This window comes from Zingiber officinale, chromosome 8B (genome assembly GCF_018446385.1).
Source record: "Zingiber officinale cultivar Zhangliang chromosome 8B, Zo_v1.1, whole genome shotgun sequence".
Classification (NCBI taxonomy): Eukaryota; Viridiplantae; Streptophyta; class Magnoliopsida; order Zingiberales; family Zingiberaceae; genus Zingiber; species Zingiber officinale.
The window spans coordinates 113,568,594-113,589,684 of record NC_056001.1 but is presented as its reverse complement, the minus strand read 5'-3'; the positions used below and the strand labels follow the sequence as shown (position 1 = coordinate 113,589,684).

The 21,091-nt window shown below is 38.0% G+C and overlaps 2 protein-coding genes across 3 annotated transcripts; both read right to left on the bottom strand.

The window, feature by feature from the left end:
- Positions 1-754: 754 nt before the first annotated feature.
- LOC122014564 (putative disease resistance protein RGA1) lies at positions 755-4,814 on the bottom strand. Of its 2 annotated transcripts, none has more exons than XM_042570824.1 (2): positions 1,398-4,814; positions 755-992 (listed from the first exon to the last, which is right to left on the bottom strand). In XM_042570824.1, the coding sequence occupies exon 1, from the start codon at positions 4,507-4,509 to the stop codon at positions 1,750-1,752; it is 2,760 nt and encodes a 919-aa protein (XP_042426758.1). In that variant the 5' UTR covers positions 4,510-4,814; the 3' UTR covers positions 755-992; positions 1,398-1,749. The 2 variants fall into 2 exon arrangements, with proteins under 2 accessions (XP_042426758.1, XP_042426759.1); XM_042570825.1 differs by having other exon boundaries at positions 2,782-4,814.
- Positions 4,815-17,541: 12,727 nt separating this feature from the next.
- LOC122018005 lies at positions 17,542-19,576 on the bottom strand. The gene has a single exon (XM_042575746.1). The coding sequence runs from the start codon at positions 19,558-19,560 to the stop codon at positions 17,680-17,682; it is 1,881 nt and encodes a 626-aa protein (XP_042431680.1). The 5' UTR covers positions 19,561-19,576; the 3' UTR covers positions 17,542-17,679.
- Between the last annotated feature and the right edge of the window lie 1,515 nt (positions 19,577-21,091).

Genomic DNA, 21,091 nt, shown 5'->3' with positions numbered 1-21,091 from the left:
TTTTTTCTCTAAATGAGATACATAACCAAGATGTGCTTCACATATATATAGGCTTCACTGTTTTTTTATCGAGCTATACGAAACAATGATCTTATTGAATTAAATCATTCATTCAATAAATAAAACTTATCTCATTCGTTTTTTAATCTATTATAAATAATTTGAACAAATAAAATATTTTTTATATATTTAAATTAAAAACTAAATTAACAAAATAATAATTATGTTATATGTTTTAAAAATCTTTAGACAATAAATTCATGCAACTAAATAAAGATAAAATATCGAATCGAGAAGTCTCAACTAACGTTTTACTCTTTAGCGTAACTAGCCAGGCTCAAATAGGTTAATTAACATGCGTAGTTTATAAAGAAAAAGGCAAAGATGCACTTATTGTTAGTGTAACACTTCATCTAAATAGGTTGGGTCTAACTTTAATCTATTATTTTATGAATTAAATAAATAATAAAATAATTTAAGATAATATTAATTTTAAAAGCTCCAACAAATCGAGCAACTGTCAAATTAAGTTCATGGACATCGTTAACTATATGCATGAGTTTTGTGTTGCTGATAAACACTAATAAATCAATTTGATTAGTTGCATAAATTCATCAAAAAAAAAAAAAAAAAATCTCAAGACTAAGAAAGTTCACAAGCTATAACTTGTATTTGATTAATGACGCAGTGCAAATAGAGGATTTCACAACAAATTCACATTAATTTCACAAAATAAAATAAAAAATGAGCTAGATGATTAACCAAATTAAAATACACTAAGAAGATATGTTTCCAACAAACAGATCAACGTCAATTAGGATCTTCTATTCTTCTTATGCCACCGCTCTAAGTCGATCGGCTGTTGCTTGCAACATGCCCAGTGAATCATTCATTTTGGTGAAGAAAACTACTTGCATTCTTCTTCTCTCTTCTATCTTCTTCTGTTTTTCCACCATCGTTCCTCATCTTTTTTCTTCCAGGCATCGAGATAACTGAAATAATAAGCATTGTGGCTGCACTTTGTTGATCAAACTTTCAAATCTAATAAAAGAAAAAAAAAATCATAATTTCTAAATCTTGTTAATTTAGTATGTCCAATGGCTAAGCAAATGGTACGTGGGATCAATCTTCCATATGAACTGTTAAGTTTTGTTGTCAAACACATTATACTACTAATCATACTAGTCGGTTAATTTTTGTTTAATTACCTAAGTAACAAGTTTATGCAGTAATAGTAAGTAATAACGTCTAATAGGTAGAGAAGGGAGAAGAGAATAAATAACTACTTTGATTGAATCAATAACTAATCCAGCAGTTATCATCGGTTTATATGAATAGAAGCATATATAGGAGGAGTAATTAAATGAAATCTACTAAGAGATGAAGATCACACTCACATTTCCATCTTTGGGCAACCTTTAATTGTAAGCGTCCTGAGTTTTGTAAATGCTGCTAGGTTGAATGCTAGCACTGGGCAAGCATATATGTTCAATTCTTCAAGTGAATCCAATGCTACTAAAGTCGTCAAATTGTTACAGCTGTTAATTATCATCTTATATAGACGCTTCAACCTTTGCATACCCTGTGGCAGACACCTTAGCTCTTGGCACCCGACTATCTCTATTATGTAAAGGTTTCGAAGGTTGTCCCAACTGCAAAATCTAACAGACCATATTGTCTCGTTGTTCAACCAAATTCTAATTGTACCATAGGCAAATAGATTTATTTCCTTGAGTTTTGGGCACTGAATTAATGACAATTGCATAAGGCGTGAAAAATATAGAATATTTTTTTTTTCGGCACATACCATTTCTCTAGTGCAAGCATTTCTGAGAAAGTGAGTTCTGTTAACATAGGAAATATGCCGTCATCACCATAGAATGTATCATCTAAGTGTGTTATTAAATCCATGCCACTTATTTCAAGTTTCTCAAGATTAGCAAGTTGACCAAGTGATGGTAACGTAGCACACCTCTTGAGATTGATGAGTCTGACCTCAACTAAAGAATTGAAACCAGCAAGTTGTTGTTTACTCATCCAAGTAGGAAATTCCACTCCCTTATAAGAAATGATCTCTAGCCTTTTTAGCTGCAAGCTGGGTCGAAGAGCTTCGAGTACCTGCAGTGATGTAGTTGATTCAGAACTTTCTTTTTTTTCTTCACCACCCCAATGTAATGACAAGTCCCAAAGACTTTGTTGGCCCATCAGCACTTCAGTTTGAGTCTCCTCTGTTCGTTCTATGTTTCGTAATCTTAATTCATGAAGATTTGTTAAAGCTTGCAACTGTGTGAGCTCAAAACCTTCATTGACACCAACAAATATTCCTGACAACTTACGAAGGCCAATTGATTGCTCGATCCCATGGGGAATATGAGACAAAGATGCACATCCTGCGACGTTGAGAATTCTCAGTAATTTAAAACTGACCAAATCCTCGGGTAGCTTCCTCAAAAAACAACAACCTTCCACATTAAGCTCTTCCAAGTTTTTGAGTCTTGTTATAGATCTTGGTAACTGCTGAAGCTTTGTGCAATAAGCTAGTTTTAAAATCTGCAACTTCTTAAGCTTATGGATTCGTTCAGGTATCTTTTGAAGATTTTTGCAATGAAGCAAACTTAAAATTCGTAAATTAGGTAGGTCAAAAAGTGATTTCGGAAGTAATTCTATCTCAAGCTTTGAAAGATGGAGGTATCTCAAGCTAACCAATTTGCTAATTTCATTTGGTAGGCTTTGGATCATACTAGTTTCTACAACTAATATATGCAAATGTACGAGTCTTACCGACATCTTGTCGAGGAACTTCGATATTGCAGTTGCTGCTTTGGTTCGCCTTTTTTTGTATACTTGAAGTGATATTGTAGTTGCTGGTTTCATTAGCCTTTTTTTGTATACTTGAAATGCTCGTGTCGTTGCCTCATCTTCTCGTAAAATCAATGCTATCATCTTCTTGCTCACCTCAACTGGCATGGTCGGCAGTCGAAATGGTATCACTCTAGGATTAATTTCCAAACGCAAATAGCGACAGCACCTTGGAATAGTAGTTGAATCTCCTGGAACCTTCCTATGCAAATATAGCTTCCTTGGAAAACAGAATGTTGATTCTCTTCCATAACGAAATCTCTCATAGATCTCAGTCCAACCTGGAGAGAGGCCTTCAACTGGTATGAGGCCTTCAGCGGTCAACATGTGTAAGATGACATTATAATCCTTATCAAGTAGATAATGGTATTGGAGAAATCGTACAATGGCAAATGGAAAATTTCTAACCATATGAATGTCTTTTATTTCACAAGGAAAGAGATCTTCTACTTGAATACTATGGCCTAACGATCCCCAAAACTTTGCCCCAAAAGTTTGACCAACCAATTGGAAGAGTGGCATAGCAAATGTACTGCCCTTGAATACTATGTCCCGCTTTGATAGGGGGATTGTCATTGCTGCATGTCTCTTGAATAATTCTAGCCATGCATCATCAGATAAGGGTTTCAAGCAGTATGTTGTAATATCCTTCACCCTATTTTGAAAACTCATATCACTCACTGATTGTGTAGATGATTTGAGGATGACTAAGATTGCACTTCCCGGCCCGCCCACACGCAACAGGATGTTCTTCAACTCACTCCATTCTGGTTGCAATATCAAACTATTCAAATCTAGACAATGAAGCACCAACAAGTATCTACTCCCATCGAGTTGTTCACTAATATATTTCCACATAGCTTGTAACGGCAGCTCTAGGTGTAATTTCTGATCACAGTGTTCTTCATTGTTTATGGACTCTGCAAATTCTTTTCCGATAATCTTAATCATCTCGAGTGTCGAAACACTGGGTGGTAGATCCACCCAAATGCGATGATGAAATTGTTGGCGCACCCAAGTGTGGTGGTAGATCATATGTGCCAAGGTCGTCTTCCCAACCCTTTCTTCGCCATCTATGACAATAACAAAGGGGTTGTAATCATCGCCATTGTTGTTAGATGGTACTAGTTGTTGTTGTTGTTGTTGAAAGATTTCAATGAGTTTCTCTAGATCTTCATGTCTGCCCACCACCTCATTTTGTAAGACAATTGAGTAGTCTTCTCGGAGTGGGTTCATAGAACCCATAGGGTCCCTTGGAAGACCCATTGCAGATCCTCTCAGCACAAGAGAATTCAAGTCGCACAACATCTCTTTCAGCTCCACTAGAATAACATGGCGAAAGTGCAAACTTGCTTCCCAATCCATGATTCGACTGAGCAACTCTCCCACATCTATAACTGCTGTAGCCACATCTGTCACCCAATCTGCAAATTCTACAGGAACATCTAAAGGCGAATTAAAACGATGATGCCAAATATAGTTAAACAGCACTCCCATCTCAGGGATTTCGATCATTGAATTGATAGCCCAAAGGCTATCACAAACCATGGCCAAGTGATTTTGGATACACAGCAAGCGGCCTTGTGCCACCATGGTAGGCGATGGTAGCACCTCCAGCAAGAGATGCTTCAATTCCAAGAACACCAACATAATTTCTTCAACCTCTTATTTTCTTTGCTAGTGAATGAGTTTATGGAATGGTTGGAGAGAATGGTAGTGAATCAAACTAGTTTTGATATCTACACCACCGTGAAGCAAACTTTATTACCATGAGCATCTTTCATTTGGCTTCCCAACAAGCAAAGTGAAGTATTCTTTTGCTCATCGAGTTGAATAAACATCATGCTCTATCCTGCAACATAAATATCCTTAATCCACATCTCAAGCAAACTGCAATCCACAAAAAGGCTTGTGACAAACTAAAATCCTTGTCATATTTAATTTACTAAAGTCCCCCACCCCCATCTGCAGAAGAGTATAGATTGATTAATTGTGTGGAGAAGGTAGAGAGGTTTAGCATCTTTTATATAAAGTAGAGATGGATTAATGTGTTATAATGAGGTAAGAGATTAATTTTCGATGGACATATATTTTTGGAGAAAAAAATCCTCCCATTCCTTAGCTAATTTGACGGTCAACTATAAATTGATCCGTGATTACCTTTATGTTAGCCTAAGGATGGATTGTAAGGGACGTTTGGCTGAGTGTCCTATTTATTTATACTTTAAAATAATTATTAAATTTATTTTATACTTTAAAATTTAATAATTTATCTAGATTATTAAATTAATAAATCTCAACTAAAAGTGTGTTTATTAATAATTATGAGATTGCCATTTATTCAAAAAAAACATGTAATTTGTTTTTGTTTTTTTTTTGTTTATAGCCATTCTCGAACTTACGGACGTAATTTGAAGCTTCGGTATTAATAGGAGTGAAGTTTCTATTAAAACTGAAGCAAATTCATTAAAATTAAATTAATTACTTTTTTTTTCAACCAATTGAATCGATAAAAAAAATTAATTAATTTGGTCAATAACCAAATTAACTAATTTTTAAAAAAAAATATTAAAACTTTTAAATAAAAACTTAAACAATTTAATAAAAGTAAAAAAAAATCTTCTTTTTATTATTTAATAAAAATAAATTTAATTGATTTAATGGAATTTCAAAATTCATAATGAAAATTAAATCGATTTACTTGAACTTATCGATTTTTTTAAAAAAATATTCAACTTCTTAATATATTGAATCGAATTTTAGTTGGTTGGATTTTTATTTGGTTCTATTTCACTTTATTGACAAGTAACTCATATCTAAGTAAAAGTCAATGCAAGAGACGTCACGGATACAAATCAAGAAGTCATAGAAAAATTCTATTATGATTTTTTTTAATAAAATTCTATTACGATTTTTCGGATCTATTTTAGCATGTTGGGATTTGGATAATATTTATAGGGATCATTGTGAACCTATTGGTAGTATCATCATTATCATGACTCTTTCATGTAGAGAGAATTCTAACAAAACTTAACTGTTTTATAAAGTAGGCACACCGTAAAACCACGATAACTCTTCTCTTTTTTTTCCTCGTGTTTGCTCTTTCTTGTGTGTCTTTGTTTCGTTGCTCCACACAATCTCTTTCTCTCTTCCTCTTCTTCCACGTTAGAGGTTGAGAGGTGTTTGCCCCTCTTTGTGCAACAATTGGTATCAGAGCGAGATGTTGGTGGATTTCTTCAACATGTCGAGGGCGTCTTCTATGAAGTTTGATAAGGTGAAGTTTGATGGAATCAAGAACTTCAAATTATGACAAAGAAGGGTCAAGGACTTGTTGGTGCAACAAGACATAGTGAAGGTGCCAGGAGAATGGAAACTAGTCGGATTAGGAAGAACTTTAGGTGAAAGCGGTGGCAACAATCAAGCTTTGTCTTACGGATGATGAGATGTACCATGTCATGGACAAGGAATCACTGGTGACAATTTTGCAAAAGTTAGAAAAGTTGGTACATGTCAAAGTAATTACCAAACAAACTGTATCTCAAGCAAAAATTATATGGACCGAAGATGATAGAGGGAACCGATCTGAGCTAACACATCAACTTATTCAACCAAATCATGAATGATTTAAAGTTAGTTGATGTGAAGATCAAGGACAAAGACAAGGCGCTGATGTTGTTGAATTCTCTACCTTCATTTCCTACCTATGAGTATTTGGTTACTACTTTACTGTGGGGTAAGAAAACTCTTAAATTGGAGGAGATTACATGTGGGTTACTAGGTCTTCATCAAAGGAAGAAAACAAACGATGAAGTTTCTCAGGGAAAATGACTTATGGTAAATAGCAACTAAGAACGTAGTAGGAGTAAATCTCAACATGGATCGAGTAATGACAACAAGCCTCGTTCTAAGTCAAGAAGGAAGAAGATGATCATTTGCTACAAGTGTGGAGGAAAAGGTCATATGAAGAGAGATTGTTTAGAGAGAAAGAAATATATTACAAAGAACAAAAGTAGGGGGCGGAGGGGCGGAGGGGCGGGCGATGGAGTCAACTAGGTACTAAACCCCTTTTCTAAAAAAAATTTAGGGGGGGTGGTAGAGTCAACTAGGTACTAAACCCTACCACCCGCCCCCACTCTCTTGTCTCTAGTTGAAGAGGAAAATTTAGAGAGCAATGATCGAGATATACTATCAGTTATGTCGAGTTTGAAGCAGTTGATGGATGCATGGATCTTAAACTCTGCATATTCATATCACATGACCCCAAACAAGGTGTAGTTTAACACCTACAGGGTAGTGAATTCTGGTTCACTGTTGATGGAAAATAATGCATTATGCAAAGTTATTAGCATAGGAAATGTTAGAATTAAAATATTTGATGGTGTGATCAAAACCCCATGTGATGTTAGATATATAACAGAACTAAGGAAAATTTTGATATCACTAGACACACTAGATGATATTGGTTGTGGCTGTAAATCAGTGAGTAGAGTAATAAAGGTCAGCAAGGGAGCTCTGACGGTAATGAAAAGACAAAAATTAGCATGGAACATCTACAAGTTGATAGGGACTACAGTTATGGTGGAGTCACCTCGGTAGAGTTTGAATCAGACAATACTGTCTTGTGGCATATGCGATTAGGGCATATGCAGGGGTGGATCCAGGATTTTAAATTGGGGAGAGGGGCATATTAAGTGATAAAAATAATTATCATAAAAAATTTGCTCACCTTTAAACGATCGCATTTAGCAGCCTCTGAATTCTTGATTTAAGGTCAAAATCTTGCTCAAAACTTCTTAGAAATTATCGTCCTAGGTTGCACGATGGTAGATGAGATGATGATGATGATGATGAATAAGTTCGCGTGTTGCTCTGACACAAAACAAGGGTTGATGGCTCGTCTCAAGGTCATAACATTACTTTGAGATTTTGGTACCAAACTTCCAATAAAAAGCTTAAGTAGTAGGATTTCTGAATATATAATCAATTTTGAATTCCGACAATCGACAACTGGCACAATCGATAGTGAAAGAAGCAGTAAGAGTTTTGGAGTAAATTCAGAAAGATCAGGATGTCCCGTCATCGACATAGAATGCCATTGAAAGAGAATGTCTATTAATAAATTAGGAAAAATTTCTATATAGTAATAAAGTAATAATATTATTACTAAGAATGTTTATTAATAATATTTGTATGAAATTAAGGATCAATCAAATAAAAATATAAGATTAATATTTTTTTTTTTTGAAGATTTATATGTTTTTAAATGAAAGTGTCATTTAAATTTTTTATTCAAATGTAACGACCAATATCTCCTAAAATAATATTAACACATCCGTGCTACATGCTTGTCACATGAATTGTGATTAGAGTACCATTACTCTGAAATGACATTTTTCCTATATGTATAGATGATCAATTTAATAAGCGATAGCAAACTAAGGTGAGATGTAAAAATTCTTCATATTAATGCATGTAGGACTAATATAAAGTCATTACACGTGGTAAAAGGTAATTCGCTCATCTATAGCGCCCCCGTTAATTCGTCACTAGACTAATATGGAGGAGGTAAATTATGGATGACTACTAGCCATTAGTGCAGATGACAAAACATAGAGGGAGGTATGCTCGGACAGACTGAGTTTCGACCCTAAGACCTAATAATAAAGTCATTACATGGACCAAGGTTTTGGTAGCAGCTAAAGCAATCATTAAAAAGGGGTATTATTGCACTAACATAGAAAATAGCTATAACATATCAAAGGGATTCCTTCCCATCAAGATATCACATCCTCATGTGCATCTGAGTAAACATGGGATGTTGTAACATCACAAGAAAGATTTGTTGAAGAATGTTAAGATGTGCAACCTTGAATTTTATAAATTTTGTATTATTGGGAAATAGAGAAAAGTGCAATTCAAGATGACAACAAACAAGACGGAAGTAATTTTAGATTATGTACATACAAACCTTTAGGGACCAACTAATATAGTATCACAAGGAGGGCACTTGTATCTTATGAGTTTTATTGATGATTAATCATGAAAGATCTGAATATACTTTACGTCACGAGTCATAAACTTAATTACCTATATCACTAGTCATGTATATTAAACAACCACTTTCAATAATCCATTTATCGGAATGAGTTTCCTTCCAAGTGTTAATAAAGAAATGTTTAGGATCCCAAGCTTGACTATTTTATATTTAGTGAAAATACTAGTGATACGATGCGTAAAGGGGGGACGTGGCAGTCAAGAGTGGTCAAAGTCAAGAGAATGTGGCACCCCAGAACAGTCAAAGTTAAGAGGATGTGGCAGTCAACGGTCAGGAAAAGGGGGGAGCTGGAGAGCATCGATGAAGACGAAGCAAACTCATTCAAAATGAGCATCGAGAGCATCGATGAAGGGGGAGCGACATTAAAAGGAAGCAGCACTTCAGGGGGAGCTTCAGATTACGGGATCGACAAGGTAAGTCAGGTATGATCTCTACCTCCTAATAAACTATTTCAATTTATAAAAATGTTATTGAAAAACTCCTGTAGGTTAGAAAAGGGAAATGATGAATTAAAAGGAATTCTAGCAACATCTTGCTAGTTACAAGATTATGACAAGATGAAAATGGAAAACGAAAAATTGAGGGCAGAAATAGAAGAGTTAAAAAAATAGTGCATGCTCGCATGTTCAACAAGTTAGAAGATATAATGGATTAAATTGACATTTTAAATTAGAAAAAATATCAAAGAAATATGTTTCTAGTAAATTTTTGACAATCCGGTAGGAAAGAATCTATTTTGGGTTCCAAAGTCATGTTTAAATTAAATTATCTTTTTGTGCATGCCTTTTTTTAGGTTAGATATAGGGCTTTCAAAAAGAAAATAAATATTAAATTATTTTAAGAGGATTTGTTTAGAAGTGGTTGTTGTTCCAATAATCAAGAAGACTTAATACCTCATCACAGCTTGGAAACCAATTATTGAAATGAATGTTTAATTGACTAACTATTAAGCATTTCATTAAAAATTATCTAATGCTTTCAAATAAATTGTTTGTCAAAATTTATATTAGAAATTATTTAAAATTTAATTTTTTTGATAAAGAAAATTTCATCACTTATCTGTATAAAAATTTAAAAATATTTTCAATAATTTTCATAATTTTCTAAAAAAAATATTTTCCCTTAGACTTTGTTTTAGATTTATTTCCAAGTTATCTTAAAGTACCCCATTTTTAATGTGATCAATGGGGGAAAAGTGAACATTAAGTCTAGGGGGAGGGTATCATTAATTTTTGCACATTATTATTTGTAAAGTTTACCTTGTTATTATTTGTTTATGTTTTTGTTATCCTAACTTAACTTGGGTTATTTACATCAAAAAGGGGGAGATTGTATATACCCCCAAGGTAGTTTTGATGTAATCAACCAATTCAGGTTAGGTCCTGTTGGTATTTAACCCCTGTGTCTAAGTGTGCAGGAACTTAGGAGTATAGAAAGTCGAGCAAAAGACGCAGCTAGAAAGAAGAATGTCACGGGAGATAGTCGACAGGCTCAGTGCGTCCGAGGGACGAGGCGCTGCGGAAGAGTAGCGCAGTGTTTCCAAGGGGCGAGAAGTCGGAATGGAAGGTTATTTGAGAAGGTCGAAAAATGGGTTAAGGTGAGCTCTAGTTTGGATGGCCGAAATCACCCAAGTGAGCGGAGCCGTAGCGGAAGACCTGGACCAATGCGAGCGGAGCCGTAGTGGAAGACCTGGACCAATGCAAGCGGAACCGAAGCTGAAGACCGGGACCGAAAGTCAATAGAATATTGACTTTTCAATCAGGGCACCCAGAACCCTTTCGGGTGCATGGACCAGGATTTCTATCCAAACACGACTTGGTTCAATCCGTTGCGACGAGGATAAAATTTTATCCCCTTCCAGACGCCTAGAATCCCTCCAAGCGCCTAAAACCCTTCCAAACACCTGGAACCCCTCCAGGCACCCCGATCAGGGCTATAAATACAGTCATAATCCCAATAGTTCAAAACAACACTTGTAGGTGATTCCTCTTTAGTTTTATTCTACAATTGAGTGCTTTAACTGTTGTAAGAGACTTCTCCGCCTGAAGGAGATTGTCTAGTGAACTTCAACTTCCTTGGATTAGTAATCCCCTGATTACAAACCAAGTAACCCTTTTGTGTCTCTTCTTTTTAATCAGTTTCTTAATTCTTTTTATGCAAGTGTCTATTTCTATTAAGCTGTAAAGATCAAGAAAGGTATTTTGTTTTATTTTTATTGTGCAGGTTATTCATCCTTCTCTAGTCGGCCGCCAAGGGTCCTACACTATGGACTTCTCAGGGATATGTTAAGAGACTTGTCTCTGAGAAGTGGAGAGTTGTGCCATGTATGTCTGACCTGCTATTGTCCCGACCGGCTATGGGCCACTTGGGATTATGTTGAGAGACTTATCTCTAAGAAGTGGAGAGTTGCACTCTGTATGTCCAACCAGTTATTATCCCTACCGGCTATGGGCCGCTTGGGGATATGTCGAGAGACTTGTCTCTGAGAGGTGGAGAGCTAATCGCTATATGTTCGACTAGATATTGAGTCACTCGGGTATATGTTGAGACCTCTGCCCATGAGAAATGAGGAGCAGAGCCCTATAGGTCCAACTGGCTCTTGGATCGCTTAGGGCTTATGCTGTGGGCCTCGCACATGAGAAGTGATTGATACAATGATTGTGGAAACCATGAATTCTGGGTTTAACGCAATCGATTGGTGTTGAAATCTAGAACTTGGGATTTAGGATTTAGGGTTTTGGCTCACCAATCGATTGGTATATCATACCAATCGATTGGTGAACCCTAAAATAGGTTTTTCATCCCTAAACTCTCAATTACATAACTTCCTTCAATGTATCAATCAATCCCAATTACCTCATGTCAGATGAATCTGCATGTTCCCTGGACTTTGTGTTTGGAGCTTCCTCATCTCCTAGTCTTCATCTACTATTGTATCTGATCTCACAATCTTCTCGAGTTTTCATCTTTTGCTAAGAATCTGATCCTTGACCTTTTTAGTATTTCCTTGTCTTGCATCCAATCTTCCAATCTGCATGGATTTCTTTTTGGCAAGAATCCAGCTCTCGACCTTCTTGAATTTCTCTTATCCTATAAACTCGTAACTCAAGTGAGGTTCAACTTGTTAACCTAAATTTAAAATAATTGTCAATCATTGAAACTTTTTATCCATGCATGATTGCACCAACAAAATTGATAACACAAAACACAAACATAATCAAATATAAAGACAAATATAAAAATAATGTTGATAAATGAATTAATTAATAATTGTCAATCATTTATCCTTGATCGATTGATTAGTCAACTCAAGATTCAATTAAAATGCACATGTTGATCTAAGTCAATTCTAAGATTTAGTCCGAACCTAATTAGCCAATTTAAATCTCATTTATGCAAATGCTCTCACACCCAACTTTGTACAAATAAAAATTATATATCAACATTATCCTTTTTGAAACTTGGTTTTTGCACTCAACTTTGGCTTTGTTAGCGTTGCTTGCCCTACATCCGTCGATCCACCATGTGCGCTCCGCTTCAATTTAGCTCATGGTATAGGGCCAACTCATCCGATTCATGTATGGTTCATGGTGTGATTCACGGGAGGCAGGATCTCTTGAATCATTTTTGTGGTCCAGAGGATGGACCATTCATATTTGCGATCGGATCGTGGTCGCAATCCGACCGTAATGGTTGCGATTCATTCCTGGGTTCATCGTCTCCACCAGGTTATAGTTTGGTTCGGAGCGGGCGACCGGAGGACACCCTCGCTCAGCGCCCAACAACCTGACCACTTATCCACCACCAGTGCCCGCCCGTTCCGAACTAAACTATAATCTAGTGGAGACGATGAACCTAGAAAGGGATCACAATCAATTGCGGTCGGATCACGATCACGATCCGACCACAAATATACATGGTTCATCCTCTGGACCACAAAAAAATGATCCAAGAGATATGCTTCGGTTCTCAATCATGTCATGTTCAAACTTCCTATTGGTAATACAAAATGATTAATTAGTTTATTATACATGTCTATGAATTATTAATCATGAATATTTTATATATGTTTTTTTCTAAACGAATAATTTGTCAGTTAAATTAAAATTAACATGAATATTAATTAAATGTTAAATGATAAAGGTGCATTCATGCCTTGAAGACTAAACACAAGGTCATTCATTCCAATGGGGAGAGTTTGTTGGATCACATTTATCCATATGCTATTTATTTTAGTTGACAAAGACATTGATAATAACTTTAAAACTGTGTTAAAACATTAAGAAAGAGGTTCATACTATCCAAAATATCAAGACGTTTAGGTAGAGAATTACATTAGTTTCACTCAACAACGTCTATTAAAAATAATGAATACCATGCGTTCACTCAACAACTTTAATAATTATTATCAAATTAAATATTGATTAATATTATAATTTTAAACACAGAAGCAAATGACAGAAAGAGTGGTTCAGGCCTCTCAACCACCATCAGAGGGGAAGGAGTCACAGTCTCTATCCACCGACACGCTAAATGAGATATATTATGATGTTGTCGGTGGAAGGACAAAAAACTCCACCCTCTACGACCTTAGCTCCCAGGCTAAAGTGACATTTGATCGTTTGAGGACTCCTAGGGGTCGTGCTAGTTCCTCTTCTTCTAGTGAGGTGCAGTCATTAAGACGTGAAAATGAAGAACTGCGCACTCAACTGAAGTCAATGGATGAGAGGATGACTTCTATGGATCAGTGGAGGGCTGCTGAGGAGAAGAGGAGGACCGACGAGGATACTCTCTTTGCTAGTATGCGAGAGATCGTGGCAAATTTCGCTCGCACCCAAACGCCAGATGGTCTTGAGTCACAGGAGACTCAAGACCCATCAGACCGTGGTGATTAGCATGTTTCAAGGTTTGTTCAACTACTATTTAAATCTTTATTTATCATACAAGTTACATGCAAAATATATTTGATTGTTTTATTCTACTTTGCTCATTTCTAAATATTACAGTATTATATGTTTCAGGCGTCAGGTGTACATATTCAGCACGATCATCATCATCATAATTTTCTTTCTATCTAAGTATTTATTTTTTTAAATATAAAATTCATTATACATCTATGTAATATTTTGAATTATATATCGATATCAATCTCATCATAATTTATTGTATTTTACTTTTTGTAGAATTTTACACTATTAGTTATTTTTGGAGTATTTGTTATCATGGTATGAATTTATATATTTGAGCACAGAAATGCTTTGTTTATATTATGTTTGTTTCTATAATGTTTTTATATGTATGAGTGTTTGTTTCTATATATATCTATGGATTGTGTTAGTTTGTTTGTATCTATATATGTGGTTTGTTAGAATATGTAAACTGTGATTGTGTTAGTTTATTTGTAAACTGTGATTGTATTTGTGATTGTATGATTGATTTTATATGGATATATAATTTGTATACATGGTTGAATGAGAATACAAATAGCACCTGCCAGTTTTTTTTTATTTTCCTGATGGAATACCGACGGAATCTATATTCTGTCGGTATTCTGTATCGTAAAATACTGACAGAAATACCATTTCCGTCCGTATTTTCCGACGAAATTGGTATTTCCGTCGGTAATCTCCGACGGAAATACCAATTCCATCGGGAAATACCGACGACCAGAGTCCTCTGCTCTGACGGAAATATAACTTCCGTCGGAAAAATGACGCTAGCTGTGCAGCGGGTTTACCGACGAAATTATAATTCTGTCGGTCGAGTACCGACGGAAATATAACTTCCGTCGGGAAAATAGTTTCCGACGCATATTCTCGCAACAGATTACTTTCCGTCGGAAATATGTTGATAAGACTCTTTAGCGACGGAATACTGACGGATATTTCCGTCGGTAATCCTGGAAATTTTTGTAGTGGTGAACCTTTATGTTATCTCTTTTTTTTCCCATTTCAAGGAGTAAATTGTCGAATCAAATAAGTTAGCTTGTGTGCATAATCTCATCAATACAAGATCAAATGTAAAGCAATTACAGAATCGGACACCTCTTGCTTTTGCTAAAATGAGAAGTGGCGATTATGTCCAGGAATAGCACATAATAAGAGGAAGAGGAAATGGTGCCTCCTCTTCCTCTTCTTAACGTGTGCATCTTCTTAACGGTTACACGTCCAACACCAAATATTGACCTAAAATATAAATTATTAATATCACATCATTTAGAAGATATGACATCTACTTTCTTTGTCATGGTTGGCTAACTCATGTTACTCTCGACTATGTCGACTACTTCAATAACAAAGGTTATATCTGCAAGCGATAAAGAAGGTTAATTGTTTCCTCGTTTTGCTATGTGTATTATATATGTCATCCATGTGATACCTCATGGCTTTCTCGACAAAATTAGGTCACCAAATTGACATGAACGAGATTCCACGAATGTGCAAATTAAGTAGTTTCAAGCTTTATTGATTTAAGAAAAACTTTTCCTTAGATCTTGTAGCATTGAATGATTATTGATTCTCTCCAAAAACTGAGAAGACGGTAGACTGAAAACGTAGCTCTACGGTTGATTGGAAAAAAACTCTGCGCTATCCTGTAAAACAAAAGTGTTAGTAGCGGGCTAGGAAAAGGGTCATCGGTATTGGCCCTCCGATGCTCAAATCAATCCTCGGTTCGGTGAAGAAGAACAGTAGCAACGAACCGTAGCTAAAAGCGTATAGAATAACAAAATATCACATACTTTCGCCTATGAATGATCCCTTTTTTAGCGTCTGTGCATGCATCTCAAAATTATGTGCACATTTTCCACAGCATCCTAGAAAAAGACTTAAATGAGCACGCAAATCTCTAATATAACAAGTTAGAAGCTTCTAAAGTACTATTTACCTGATAAACATTTTTTTGTTGTCGACGGCATAAACTTTTAAAAGAGTACGGTAAAATATGTATACAGGTCCGATCGAATATAAGGTGCCTCTCCGACAAGGTCCAATCGGCCAGGACAATGGATCGAATAACTTAGTGTTTGATTCTTAACCTCGACAGCAATTGATGAGGATGGCCGCTCGTAAGGTCTGGTCGGCCTTTGATGTTTGACCAGCTCCGGTGGAACGCTTAGCCAACTTTATCTTATCAGCACTCCGCGGTCTCGTAGTCCACCGGATCCTGTGACTTCGATCTTTTGATTTTGATCTCAACATTAATCGATTTTCACTGCTTTGACTCACTCTTACAAGGCTCATCTCTATCACCATATCAATTATATTGGAATTTTTCCCACCTATTGGGAGGAAGATAAAGCTGGAAAATCGGACCCTTTTTGAGTTTTTCCCAATTATAAATGACAATTTGATTCTAATTGTGTATTAATAAGCTAATTATTAAGTAATCAATTAGTAAAAGGAATCTTCTGGTCTTAATAAGATTTCTTTAATTGTCTTCGCTTAATTTTAATTTACTGGTTTCCCATTTTTATGCTCGCCTCTTCCGGTGCCGGAGCTCCAACTTGACATGAACGAGATTCCACGTGATCCTATCTGAAAATCATGGAGATTGTTGGTTGGAGATGTGACTTCTGTGTTAATTAGATGTAGACCTCACTCCACTGCAATACAAGAAATGTTAATACCGAACCAGGGAAGGGGTCCTCGGTGTTGGCCCTCCGACGCTTAAGTTAGTCACCGGAAAGATGAAAAAAAGTAGAGCAACAATGAGCACAGACGTGAATCGTGAATAATGCGTACCTCCGCCGATAGATAGACCTCCTCTTTATATAGTACCATGGTGGGCAGCGAGCACGACCCCACGGGTCATCCGAGATGGTAAGTGGTGGCTTGCTTGCCACATGAGGTTACGGGGTCGAACCACAGGGCAGTCGGGGCGTAAATCCCCGGTCCCTGTACACCTCACCCCACCACCACTTGCCCTCTCGGCTGCCGTGATTTACCTCCCTCGTGATGGCCTAGGGTCGGGTGCGGCGGGGGCGCTGGGGGCGAGCGATTTCGTCTTTTTGCCACATGGTGAGTAGCGAGCACGCTCTCCTATGCACGAGTACACTTTCCCAATTATCCCATAAAAGGACATGTCAAAAAAATATCTCTGACACTATACCTTAATAAGGCATGTAAATCTCTAATGAGACAGTGGAAGTTTCCGTTATACATTCCATCTATTGACCATGCCTTGTGTTAGCGGTACTATCTCCCAGAATAATACTAAGAGACATGTCAATAATCTCTTTGATCAACCAAGCAAGATAGCAACTCGGATGGGGACGCCTCCACTCAGTTGGTCTCGACTGCTCTTCCCTATAATAACTGGGTCCAGTAGAATACCTCTGTCCGACCGGACAAGCGCTCTGGTCTTGTTTCTCAATCCGTACTAAGCATCTGACGATCTATCCGTAGCGTTCTGCTGGAAGAAGTCATCTCCCGATCGGACATTACATGCACTGATCGGTAACTGTAATTGACCTCCGCCCGACCTACGGGTGAACTCGTTGACTCCCTAGCATTGATCATGTTAACTTTTATCTTCACATTGATAATTAACCTCGCTTCTAACCCAAATTAGACGGGTCCTTTCTTACCACCGCATCACCACGAATGTGCAAATTAAGAGCGTTGATTGATTGATTGATTATATTGGAGGAGAGAGATAATGCAATCCTTCCCAAGATTTCTTTAATAAGCTAATTATTAAGTAATCAATTAGTCAAAGAAATCTTTTGGTCATAATAAGATTTCTTTAATTGTCTTCGCTTACTTTTAATTTACTGGTTTCCCATTTCTATGGCTCTCCTCTTCCGGCGCCGGCGCCGGAGCTGGAGCTAGAGCAGCTTTCTTCTTCCTTTCTGAATCATGATGCTCTCCCTCGAAGCTGAACCCTCCCATAGCCATCTCTTGCTCCGCCGCCTCCCTCTGCTCCCTAAACTTGGCGTAGATGTCTCCTTTGTAGAACTCCTTCGTCCTCCACACTAGCACCAGCGACACCGCCGCGCCGACCACCGTCACGGCCGTAATTATGAGGAACGACATCTTGTAGCACTCCACGCCGACACACGTCAAGTCCCTGTCGTCGCCGGTGCCGCCCGCCAGAGTCCTCTGCTTCCTCGCCTCCACGTCGTACAAGTGCCCCGCCACCCTCACGTTGAGGAGGTACGACCCCAGCGGGCTGGCGGCGCCACCGAAGTTGTACAGCGTGGAGTAGTACTTGAGTCCGAAGATCTCGGAGATGATGGCGAAGAGCAGCGGCCATTGAGCGCCGAAGCAGAAGCCGATGACGACGGAGGCGAAGTAGAGGGAATTGGGGACTCCGAAGGCGATGAGGAGGTGGCCGACACAGGAGAGGAGGAGCACCGCCGTCAGCATCAGCGGCCGAGGGAACTTGAACTTGGTTAGCAGGATCTCCGACGCGAAGCCGGAGGTCACCCGGCCGGCGTAGTTCCAGATGCTGATGAGGGACACGAATGTGCCGATGCTCTGCTTCGGGTACCCCAACGACTCCCCGATCTGCCCCATGTTGTCGATCGCCGTCAGCGTGCCGCCGACCCCGCAAATGGTGGCGAAGAACAGCACGAGCATGTCGACGCTCACCAGTGCTTGCAGAATTGAATAGTCCTCCCCTCGCTCCGGCGGCCGGAACATCTCCGACACACACCGCACCACCGCGCCCCCTGTTTCTTTTTCAGCTGCAGCCGTGGGTGAAATTTTTGGAACCGTTACCGGTGATGGTTTCTGAACGGTTATGTCGATCGGCGCCGAATTTTGGAGTTCGTGTTTTCGCCGGTTGAAGATGTTGAGCTCTTGTTTGACGACGACAACAAGAGGGAGGAGGAGGAGGAGGATAGCGACGGTAGCGCTGGCGGAGTACTCGGAGCGGGAGAAGTTGCCGGCGGATTTCTCGACGACGATGGCAACGAGAAGGTAGGCGGCGAGGGCGAGGGAGATGTAGAGGAAGTAATAGAAAGCGCGGGGGGTCTTTCCCGGCGGCGAGGCAGCGACGCTCATGATGCGGATGGTGTGGACGAAGACGATGGAGATTGCGGCGGGGAGCCAAGCGACGAGGAGGACGAGGGACTTGGAGTCGTCGAAGTAGATTGCGTAGTAGAGCTGCGTGATGATGGCGCCGCTGAGGCCGACGAAGCCCTTGAGGAGGCCGAGGACGATGCCGCGGTGGTCGGGGAAGTTCTTGACGCAGGTGACGAGGGCGCCGGTGTTGGCGAAGGTCTGCGAGTTGGCGCCGACGCAGATGTAGAGGCACATGAGCCACACGGGCGGCGGCGCCGTCCGGCCGGTGATGGCGAGGTAGATCATGAGGTAGCCGAAGAGGTTCATGGCGGCGCCGAGGGAGAGCACGACCCACGGCGGGGTGACCTCGTTGATGAGGCCGGAGAGGATTCCGACGTTGGCGCCGAGGTCCTTGAAGAAGGAGAGGGTGTTGAGGGTGGACTGGTCGTAGCCGAGGGAAGTCTTGATGTCCTTGGAGTAGATGGAGAAGATGTAAGTGGCGCCGGCGGCCGCCATGATCAGGAAAGAGGAGAAGAACATGAACCACCGGCCGCGCACCACCTGCACCAGAAACCGGAAGAGCTCCAGTTTCAAGCCGTCGCCGCCGGAAGCGGCGGCGCAGCCACTGGACACTCCCATCTTGCTCTGTTTTATGCTCTGTCTCTAGTTCTTACACTATTTATAGATTCAAGTGGCAAAGGGGCAAAAGGAGACGAGGGATGACCTTGAGGAAGACTTGGGAGATGCTCTATTTTTTTTATTTTATTTAATTTAATTTAATTAGAAAATTAGAGAAATGCTTTGTCAATTTTATTTGTTAATAGATTTTAATTTTCAATTGATTTCAGATTAATGGAATGGGAAGAAAGAGGGAAGTAGAAAAGTTTTTCATCATAATTTTTCATTAAAAATAATATTAAAGAATGAGTATAAAGTTTTTTTTTTTTTTTATTTGGATAATATTCAACCTCATCTTAAGGTTTAAATATGCACCTTAGAGTCTCCATATTAATATCGAATATTTTTTACAAAGATATATTCACATCATCAATCAAATATCTCATTCTTTAAATATCTCTTCAAACTTAATATTTATAGGATCCACCTATTAAATATTCCATATAACTATGATTTTAAATTATTCCCTTCCAAAAAAAGATATTTAAAATTAAGAATATTTAGAAAAATGCCTCCTCTAAATATTTCTTATTGTGATGTCCTTATAAAATTAGTTTGCATATAATAGTTCATAAACTATTTTTTAAAATCATGATATTTGAAGGATTATTAAATGTAGAGGGTTATGTAAATTTTTAATATAATTTTAAATTAAAATAATATTATATTATATAGTACCTATCTAATTTTTTATTATAAAATTAAAATGAATTCACAAAAAAACACCCTAATTTTTTTGAGAACTAAAATATTCACTTTTTTGTGCATGTCATTTTCTAATTATTTTTTATTATTCTTTTCTCTCAATCAGTTCTAATTGTTTCATTGTTAGTGTGGGTCAAATGAAGAGGGGCCCTGGCCCTAAAGGCTAAAGGTTACTTGGAATGGTGAATTGCATGTAACATTTCTTCAATCATTGGAGTAGATAATCAAAATAAAACAAGAAGCAATTGATAGTGATTAGCATAGATATATGCTAAAACTCTTACAAATAATTATCTCTATCATATGCATGAGTTAGATAACAATCACAAAGTGTGAGTTAGTCAAAAAAGGGTTAGATTTAGTTCTTTGAAAATTATGGATCACATATCTTGGACTGCTTTTTGAAGGATCAAGATTTTCATGCGCGTGCAGAATTAGAATCTTATCTTTTTCGTTTAACTTTTCTTAAATATGCCACATCTTAGGTTCTAATCATCCTCCTACGAAAACAATATTTTCTTGAAAGTTAAATTGGGTAGTGAGATTGCACTAGGGGTGTCTTTTCCCTCATGCATGAATTCAAAAGTGAATTCCTATATGAATCTTGATTTGATCCTGTCCGAAAGCTGAGTTAAATAGGAATATTGATAATGATGGTAAGAATGTTGACGAAAAGAAGAATATGGGACCTAGGGGAGAGGATTGCTGGTGGTACTCACAAGCCTACAAACACTACAGACCAAGCACCCGGAAGCGTTAGAGCGAGAACTAGGGAAGAGGTCCCTAG